This window comes from Hemiscyllium ocellatum, chromosome 15, assembly GCF_020745735.1.
Source record: "Hemiscyllium ocellatum isolate sHemOce1 chromosome 15, sHemOce1.pat.X.cur, whole genome shotgun sequence".
Taxonomy (NCBI): Eukaryota; Metazoa; Chordata; class Chondrichthyes; order Orectolobiformes; family Hemiscylliidae; genus Hemiscyllium; species Hemiscyllium ocellatum.
In genome coordinates, this window is record NC_083415.1 from 42,578,635 (window position 1) to 42,589,149 (window position 10,515).

Sequence of the window (10,515 nt, forward strand, 5' to 3'; positions counted from 1 at the left end):
GGGTGTTGCCAGGGTTGGAGGGTTTGTGCTATAGGGAGAGGCTAAATAGACTGGGACTATATTCCTTGGAGTGTCAGATGCTGGTGAGTGCAGGTAGGAGGTGACTGTGATTGGTCAGTGGGAAAAATGGAGAGGATAGGTGGAAAGAAAGCTGGGCAGGTGGGGTCAGGTTAAGGGGGTGGGGTGGAGAGGGAGGGCTGGGCCTGGGATGAGGTGGAGGGTGGGGAGATTTGGAAGTTGGTGAATTCTATGTTAAGGCCATATGGTTGTAAGCTCCTGAGGCAGAAGATGAGGTGTTCTTTCTGCAGTTTGCATGTGGTCTTGTGTTGATGGTGGAGACGGCCCAGGATGGGCATCTTGTCAGGGAAGTTGGAGTGGCTAGCAACTGGGAGGTTATGTTGACTTGACTGTACAGACCATAGATGTTTATGAAATCATAGGGACATGGAGAGGGTAAATAGAACAGGTCTTGTCCCCAGGGTGGGGGAGTTCAAAACTGGAGGGCATAAGTTAAGGTGAGTGGTACATATATGGAATAAGCTGCCAGAGGAAGTGGTGGAGGCTGGTACAATTACAGCAGTTAAAAGGCATCTGGATGGGTATATGAATAGAAAGATTTAGAGGGATATAGGTCAAATGCTGGCAAATGGGACCAGACTAGATTAGGATATCTGATTGGCATAGATGAGCTGGACCAAAGGGTCTGTTTCCATGCTGTATATCTCATATGACTGTACTCACTGGATGGTCAATTCTTGTTCACATGATTGGGAATTTTCTGAACATGCATAAGGACAAGAAATTGTTTCAAGGAATTTGCTCCAACCGTCATCATGAAATTATGAATAACTTATCTATAAAGTGTTGCATGTTTCTAAATGTGTTGAAATAACTGTTAAAATTTGGTTCAGCCTCATTGGGAATATTATCCAATCTTGGACGCCACACTTTAGGACAGATGAGTTAATGTTCAGTTTGGTGTAGAAAAGATTTATTTAGAAGCATTTTAGAGATGAGAATCTTCAGTTACATGGATAGATTGGAAAAGAAAAGGTTGTTTTTCTTAGAGTTGTTTCAGACAAGATTTGATAAAGGTGCTTAAAACCATGAGTGTTCTGGACAGAGTAAATAGGGAGAATCTGTTTCCATTGATAACAGGCTTGAGAACTAGAGGATTAAGGCATAGGGCAAAATAATCCTAACAAAGTCAGGAAAGAAGACATGCAGCATGTGGTTAGGATCTTCATGGACTGCTTGATAGCCTGGTGGAAACATATTATGTTATGATTTTCAAGGGAAAGTGGTTATTTACTGAAGAGAAAGATGTGTAAGGCTTCTGGGTAAAGGCAAAGGAATGGGATTAACTAGTGCCTGCAACTGCCAGCAAGGACATGATAGTAGGAAAGGAGGTCACTTATAGATATCTTAATGAATATATGATGTATGTTCTCCTGACATTTTTAAAAATAACTTCATTCCTAAAAGGGTTTCATTTTTATTCACTAGATGCAGCCAACAGTCAAATTGGATTATGTTGGGATTCTAGACATGATATAGAAGATGGCAACTAGCTTAACAGCAGAAAAATAATCTCTTATTGGGTCATCCAGGTCATCGATATTGTTTTTTCTAGACTTTTAGTTCCAGTCAGTGCCTGGGTTCATGTTGTTAAGTGTAATGAGGAGGACTGCACCAGGTTCTTTCCCATCTCAGTCAGGACAAGAGGTTCTGACCACGCTGAATATCTGCATACAGACTGATGTGTTTATGGTTGCACTTGTGCATGCTACTACATGAGCTACACCTTGACATTATTTTCAGTTTTTAATTGACTCTGAACCACTTGGTCCTCATTTCTATTGTTTGGTCTCTCAGAGCTAAGCTACTTGGATTTTAAAAACAGAGAAAGCATCACTGCCAGTTGTTGTGTGATGCTAATAGGTGTATGGCAGTGCCAGCTAAATTGGCAGGCCCGTTGAAAACTTTGTAGGGCAAATATAGTTCATCATATATACTTTTTATTTTTCAACCTATCCATGTAACTGAAGCTTCTCATCCCTAAAATGCATAGGAACTGCATGTCCATAGTAAAGAACATTTACTCTAGGAAGTCTCGTCACTTTGAGCTACTCTCCTCCCTGTACTTCAGTTTTCCCTATTTATAAATGGTCCATTTAATTTTATTCCTTTTACTCCAGGTCCCTGTTCTGAATTATTTCCTGCATTGATATTATTCAATTCTATTCCATTTATCTCACCCTGCTGTTGTTTCTTAACGTAACAGCACTTATGGTTTATTAGCAAGCATCGACACAGCTCTTACTTAGATATAAGAGCAGAAAATGTATGTATGGAATGTATGGAAGGGATGTATGGAAGTAAACCCTTTGATCCAACTCATCCATGCCAACCAGATATCCTAAATTAATCTCATCCCATTTGTCAGCACTTGGCCCATATCCCTCTAAACCCTTTCTATTCAGATAGTTTTTAAATGTAATTGTACCAACCTTCACCATTTCCTCTGGCAGCTAATTTCACACAAGCAACCCCCCCCCCCCTCAGAGAAAAGACCTTGTCTATTTACCCTATTCATGTCCCTCATGATTTTATAAATCTCTAAGGTTCAGCCTCTGCTCCAGGGAATTTTTTTTTTTTCTGGGTGTTAAAATGTATACACAAAATGATGAACTATATTATTCCTTTGTAACACTATCTAAGAGAAGAAATGTTTTTTTTACAGGGCACCTTTTGAGTACTGCTGAAGTGGAGTCTGCATTAATAGAACATGTAACTGTAGCTGAAGCTGCTGTTGTGAGTCATCCCCACCCAATAAAAGGAGAATGCCTCTACTGCTTTGTCACTCTGAAAGCTGGATATGAATTTACTGAAACGCTGATTGCTGAACTAAAAGATCAAGGTACCTGTTTCTAAAGAATACTAGAACAAATTTAAGATCAACAACATGATTTTACAAAAAATGATAAAAACTCATCGTTAAGTATGAAAATGTGTATTGAATATGATTTTTGGCCCAGTGTATTAAGTTACATGGTTTGAAAAAAAGCTTTCCCTCATTTCTTACCTCCCCAAAGCCTCGTCTGTAAAGTGTATAGGTTCCAAATTGAATATTTTCAAATAATACAGGCTTGGGGATTGTAATGTTCACATAACCAGTGCATGTTCAGTGGAAGTGCCGTCTTGGTGATCCCTGTTCAGTTGAGTGATTTCTATTTGACATCAGCACAGCCCATGTTGTTCACTGGCTATACACCTCAACAGGATGCTCAAAATTAATATTTGCTTCAAAGCTAACTTCCACTGTTTAGAGCTAACCGGCAGCTCTTAAAAAGCAGCTGCACTCTGGCTTCTAGCACATGATGCAGACATTCTTCAACTGATTCTAACTTAGGAAACACTTTAATAAAGGTGCAACATGGAGAAAGGCAGGTAGATTTTCCAATACTATAGTGGAGGCCTTGGTTGATAAGTGCTTTGTCCATAGGTTGCCTGAGAGTGTCCAGAAAATTACTCAGAGGGTAATGGGAGCAGATATCTGTAGCAGTCAGTGTAATGAAACAAGCCCTGAGGACCTGGATGCAGTGCAGCAAGAAGTTCAGTGACCTCCCGTGATTAGTGCAGGTCAGCAAATGCATCTTCCAGGTCCTATCAAACATTATCACTGCTTAATGCAATCCAGTACCTTCACTCACACTACAATAGTCTACCAATCAGAACTCATACTTCACATTTATAGCTTCTCCTTACACACATGTACTTGACATTGCTGCAAACCTCATGTCACTGCTTGCACATACTGTCAGCTATTCATAACCACAACAGCCAAACAGATTGTGAGATCCTTGAGAGCATATATCCCTTTCTTGCAGGAAAAGATGGTACAGAAATGAAGACAACCAGAGAGAATTGACAAGCCAGACCTGCCTGCATGTCCTCATCCAAATGGAGGTGATTGTGGTGGTGGTGTTGAGTTGGTTATTGCTTAGGCCATGGCCAAAGGCTTCTGGCAGCAATGAAACCAATGAAGATGATGCATTACAAAGTCAGGGATGGTAACTCTTCATGCCCAATCCATTGAAGATACTCTGGAAAATGTTTTCCTAAGTTTGATCACAGGAAATCCCAAATCAGCTGCTCAATTTCAACTGTCAGTGAATCCAGGCTGACATTGAAAATGATTTTTTTGGATCCAAGCAAACTTTTCCATATCCATATCAGGGAAAAAAAGTTGCAAAGGCATCTCCAAGACATAGAAATGGTCAGTTAGTGTACGAGTGAAACACTGATCTCATTTTCACAGAAAAATTTAGAAAGAAAAGATTAATCACAGCATGTTACTCTTCCTGAATGCAGTTTTCTTCACAAGTGATTTGAACTGGTCATTCATTTGCAGAAGCTTTGTATTCTTTTGTTGAATTCTTGTCTTCAATTCACTGAGCTTTCCAAATATATCTGTGATGTAAGCAAGGAACCACATCATATTTTAATCACAAAGGAAACCAATGAACTCTTTTGTAGTTAATTGCAGATGCAAGCAGTTGAACCCTCAGTTTCAAATATTTGTCTTACCCTTCAGTCCAGTAGCCTGCAGACCTTACTGTGAAGTAACAACATGATCAGATTTTACATCTGCAGTTTTACAGATAGATGTGTATGAATAGGGTGAGGTTTAATGTAGTTCACAATTGATGTGGCTTCATGGGGAGGTAGTGGTGTCATGTGGTCAAGTGACTGGATCAGTAATCCAGAAACCCAGACTAATGTTCTGGGTACCTGGATTCAAGTGCAGAAGCTGAAATTTGAATTGAACAAAAAAAAAATCTGGAGCAAAAATCAGGCCTGTTGGTGGCCATGTAACCATTGTTGATAGATTTTTTTATAACAATCTGGCTCAGTAATGTCCTTTAGGCATGAAAAGCTGCCATTATTTTTTGGGTCTGGTCTACATGTGACTCCAGACCCTCAGGAATGTAGTTGACTCTTAAGTGCCATAGGCAAAAGGGACAGTTAAGGAGAAGCAACACATTGACCTAGCCAGTGATGTCTACATCCCATGAATAATTTTTTTTAAAAAACTTAGCTATGTGCTTGGTTCTTTCATGGCCAGCTGCTGACTGTAAATCATACAGTGAGTTCAGATGGAGCAATTCTCTATCCCAAGGCATGCAGGCCTGACTTGCAGCTTTCCATGGTTGTAGTGCAGCAGGACAAACTCCGAGCAGGGAATCCGAGGGAATATTTCTTTTCTCCACTTAGCCATGTAACACGCAGAATGGTCCCTGTGCTCATCCTCAGGAAGTGGAAGACGGAACAGAATGTTGTCACAATAATATCTTGATGTCTGTATCGCGCAAAATCAATATGTGTGATCGCACCCCTGAGTATTTGCAGCAATTTGAAAAGCAAAGGCAGGTGAACATTTCAAGTGCTCCCTCGGTCTTAATTCCTGAAAAACTGCAATTGCCTCAACTCTCTGCTTTGTATGCTGTTTGAGAGGGGCCCTGCTATAAGTTTCTTCATCTGTGCAGTTGTGAGGCTTTCTGGCCTGTGGAATCCGAAAGCTTAAAAGATGTTCTGAGCTTTTTCAGAGGTGTTCAGAAAAAAAAGTTCCGGTCTAGTTTATGTCCTGTTTACATAGTTGCCAGAGTTTCCAAAGCTATTTCATCATTGCCTTATTGAAAAGACTCAGAAGTATAATTACTTTAACCATTACCAAACTGTCTGAAAATGCTTGTTTGCAGAACTGTTCAGGTGCATGTCAAAATGTTGTTGAACTGAAAATATATAAGAATAACATTCCAACATACAGTGGGACATTGATTTCAAGGTCACAAACCCATCAGCTGTGAAACTTTAATTGGCAGTAAGAGGCTGGTTGGTAGAGCTGAACCTGAATATTTCGAAGGGCTTTCACTGATGAGACGCTTTAATTTTAAATCAGTAGTGACTTCATTCCTCCAAGTAATGTAAAGTGAGGGATTTGAGTGGTGTACGTGGCACTGTCAATTTTACCTGCATGCTTCATGTTTGCATTTGGGAAAATGGGGATCTGCATATGCAATGTGTGTGCACTGTTCAGTAATCATTCCCCATCAGTGAAATTTCTAAAGTTGGAAAGCAGCCTATAAGCTATTAAGAGCTCAAAGGCAGTATGAAGTAGTATCTTCCGACATTAATGTAAAACTCAAAATGTAAACCTTTACGTTTGTTGTTACACTGCAGCTATATTTTCATCTTTTTTATTTGCAAATATATTTGTAAATACCCAAATCTAATGTCTGAAGTAATGTGTATCCGTTTGCTGGAAGGCAGTATTAAAATCGCAGCAAATACAGAAAAAATGCAAGTGTCTGACTTTGTGTAACTCTGAGAGTCTCTTGCAAACTCCAGAACCCCAGCCTGAAATTAATGTTCAAAGTTCTCAGTAATAATAAATTTAAACAACATTATACTATACATGAAGTATCTGTAGATGGAGAATATAATTAATCTATTTTATTTTTGTATATATCATGTGTGATCTGCTTTGTTCAGAGTAATTTGTGATTCCAATTGGTTGCCATCCTCTTATGTATTTCCCTGAATCTCTGCCTTAGGTTGTGTAGAATTAGCAATCTGATATTTTCTTCTTTGATCTGTGGAAAAGAGTGGGACATTTGCATTAAATATGTATAACAGTTCTTCAGCGAAAGATTAGAAATCCATACCCTTCTGCTAACACTAATCCCAGTCCCAAAAGCTGGCAGGAGATATACTCATACATCCTTGCCAACACCAAAGGCACAGCACTGTCCTGCCACTTCAGTCTTGTCAGCTTGTCTGTTCATATTCCAGACTTCAGTTGGGAGTATTGCTTAGAAATTGGTCTATGACAGAAGATGCAGATTTATTGTTATGAAATAAACAAGTTCTTAATGGATCCTGTGATCTGACATTGCAGAACATCCTGGACCGTTTTATAGCAGCAGGAATAGTAGGGTCTCTTGTTCTTCTGATAAAATATCTCTTAATCCATCATGTGGTCATCTATCCGATGCCCTGGCCGACGCATTGTCTCAGCCTGCTCCTGCCCCACCGAACTCATCTCTGCATACCTCGACACTTTCCTGTCCCCCTGAGTCCAAGAACTTCCCACCTACGTTCGGGACACCACCCATGCCCTCCACCTCCTCCATGATTTTCGCTTCCCCGGCCCCCATTGCCTTATCTTCACCATGGATATCCAGTCCCAATACACTTCCATCCACCATCACGAAGGCCTCCAAGCCCTCTCTCCCGCCGACCCAACCAGTACCCTTCCACTGACACCCTCCTTCAACTGACTGAACTGGTCCTTCCAATCCTCCAAACCAAAGGAGTAGCCGTGGGCACCCTCATGGGCCCCAGCTATGCCTGCCTCTTCGTCGGATATGTGGAACAGTCCATCTTCGCAGCTACACTGGCACCACCCCCCACTATTTCCTCTGCTACATCAATGCCCCCCAGGTCATCTCATCTATCCTAAACTGGCTTCATTAACTAAACCTATTATAATTATTCCAATATGATTTAAAATATATGGTCATGCATATGTTAAAAGTCATAGAGATGTACAGCACGAAAACAGACCTTTCTGTCCAACTTGTCCATGCCAACCAGATATCCCAACCCAATCTAATCCCTCCTGCCAGCAACCAGTCCATATCCTCCAAACCCTTCCCATATACTCACCCATCCAGATGCCTTTGAAATGTTGCAATTGTACTAGTCTCCACCGCTTCCTCTGGCAGCTCATTCCATACATGTACCACCCTCTGCATGAAAAAGGTGTCCCTTTTTTAAGTAACCAGAGTTTACATAACTTTTTTTTATTGTGCTCCAGTCTGGGTATCAAACTAGCAATGTATGAATCTTTTTAACTCTTTTAAAAATATTTTTCACTTGTGTGATGTGGGCATTGCTGGCTGGGCTAGCATTTCTTGCCTGTCCCTAGTTGCCCTTGAAAAGGTGGTGGTGAGTTGCCTTCTTGAACCACTGCAATCTAAGTGTTGTAGGTAGACCCACAGTGTCCTTCAGGTGGGAATTTCAGGATTTTGATCTCATGAGTCTGTAACATATGGTGCGATTTGAGAAATCTGTTTGAAGCTCCAGCATTTTGGCTTAAAAATGTGATTTATTTTGAACTGAGAACCACATGACATAAAACTGCTTGAAGTGTAAATAGATTATTAGATGGGGGTGTAAGGACAAAGGTCTAGAACCCTTCATGGTTTCTTCTTCCTGGTAATTGTGATACTTGTGTCCTTTAACCAAGATTACCTTTCTGATTTCAATGAATCAAATGGATGTGTGTAGCCTAATTTTTGGACAAAAGAATCATTACCAAATCATTGAGTATAATGTCTTGCTCAAATGCTGGTTTTCTACCTGTAGGTTACATTCACACTATAATCTTGCTCTCTGTAAATTCGCACAATGTTATCTGAACTTATGCAATGAATCAAGGGAATTTTCTAACTTTACCTATGCTTTGCAAGTTAATGGAAAAGTCCATTTCCATTAACAATTTTATTTTTGTATATTGCAGTTCGAGTTAAAATAGGACCCATTGCCACTCCTGACTATATACAGAATGCTCCTGGATTGCCCAAAACCCGTTCTGGTAAGGTATATTGTGTAAATAATTTATCCAAAATTATATATGTTTAAAAATTTTGTATTGAACTTTTGACTTCCACCCCTCTCCCCTCTCCCCCCATAAAGGGAAAATTATGAGACGCATTCTGAGGCAGATTGCCCGAAATGAGAGAGAACTTGGAGATACATCAACTCTTGCAGATGGGACAGTTATAGAAGAACTCTTCAGCAACAGATGTAGAACAGCTTAAAATAGTGTGTTTCCCAATTCAAATTGTCGTGTACACAGGTATATGTGCATGCCTGGGGAAGGGCATTCCAGGTCTATGGGAAGCCTATGGGTAAAGGACCAGAAGAAGCATTATGAAGATTATGGTGATGATTTAAGTTGTGGGTGATTGTCTTGTTAGATATTTAATGCATATCTTGTAACAGAGAATTAATATGAATAGTTTGTCCATTTGCAATAAGTTGATTACGTTTCTATAACTTTTTTAAAAACGCATCACTTTAAACATTTCATTTTATTTTCAATGTGCTCTCTGTATTTTTATACAAGTATTTTTTCTTTGCTTCAATGTCAGTACAACAACCAAACATTCCAAGGCTGTTTTAAACTTTAGTTTAAACAAATGATTTAATGCTTATACAACAATTATTCAGTTATTCAAACAAATGAAAATGAATTTATTGATGAGTAGTTCCCATTCTGAATTGTCTAAAATATTAGGCAGTATTCTTTGTTTATTTTGCTTTCCCTGTCCCATACCACTTTACATTAGAATTGTCCCTATCTATTTGGACTATTAGCAATTATGGGTATGTGACCTTTCTTTAAAAATAAAATCAGGGAAAATTTACTTATTGGCAGAGAAATAACAAACAAGTGGGATTATTCTTTTAATTCATGAAGCATTAGTTGCAGCATTGCTTCTGATAACTATAGGGATTGTTTATTTACCAGATTTTAATTTTAAACCAGACAAGCAACCATTGTTTATGTGGAACAACTCAAGGTGTACAAAGCCATACTTTTTATCAAATAAAAATGAAGGTATTGATGTTTGCAAATGCTGTGTCTTGCAATAGATTAACTGTTAAATATGTTGGTGATATGTACTCCAATTAAAGCTTTTCATATAAATGAAGTCTAGATTAACTATTGATGAGTTTTTCTCGATGAAGTATTTTCATAGCTGCAAATGTGTTGCTGGTCAAAGCACAGCAAGTTAGGCAGCATCTCAGGAATAGAGAATTCGACGTTTCGAGCATAAGCCCTTCATCATTCCTGATGAAGGGCTTATGCTCGAAACGTCGAATTCTCTATTCCTGAGATGCTGCCTAACCTGCTGTGCTTTGACCAGCAACACATTTGCAGCTGTGATCTCCAGCATCTGCAGACCTCATTTTTTACTCGAAGTATTTTCATAAGCAATGTTTGACTCCCAAATTCATATGGTCACACAGGCACAATGACAGCACTCACTTAGATGGTTCTCCTCCTCAATTTTTTGCCTGAAGAAAGGTCACCGAACTTAAAATATTATCTGTGTTTGCTCTCTGCAAATGCACTAGACTTGTTGAGTTTCTACAACAATTTGTTCTTAGCTACAACCTTTATTTGGTTTAATATTGTGATGATTCAAACACAGCTAAAAAATGAGGAGGACTTACTGTCATTTCACAATGTCAGAAGTCTTGTATCACTGTTGAAGGTCCCCCAAGAACAGAATGATATATTTATGTTAAGGCTTTGTATCTAGCAGATCCTTGTAGTTTAGCTCGCTTCCTTTACAGAAGTTTTGTAACATCAAGGTATTCCTTGAAACAAAACTAACAAAACTTAAAAGACCTAGTACAACCCATGGACAAATCCAA

The 10,515-nt window shown here is 39.3% G+C and overlaps 1 protein-coding gene across 2 annotated transcripts in view; it reads left to right on the plus strand.

Annotated features, from left to right (window-relative positions):
* Positions 1-9,708, plus strand: part of acss2 (acyl-CoA synthetase short chain family member 2) — a 73,967-nt gene extending 64,259 nt beyond the window's left edge. For both annotated transcript variants that reach the window (XM_060836419.1, XM_060836420.1), the window contains 3 exons: positions 2,744-2,920; positions 8,588-8,662; positions 8,764-9,708. In XM_060836419.1, coding sequence (XP_060692402.1) covers positions 2,744-2,920; positions 8,588-8,662; positions 8,764-8,888 — 377 coding nt within the window. In that variant the 3' untranslated portion in view covers positions 8,889-9,708. The remainder of the gene's footprint in view (positions 1-2,743; positions 2,921-8,587; positions 8,663-8,763) is intronic.
* The last annotated feature ends 807 nt before the right edge of the window (positions 9,709-10,515 follow it).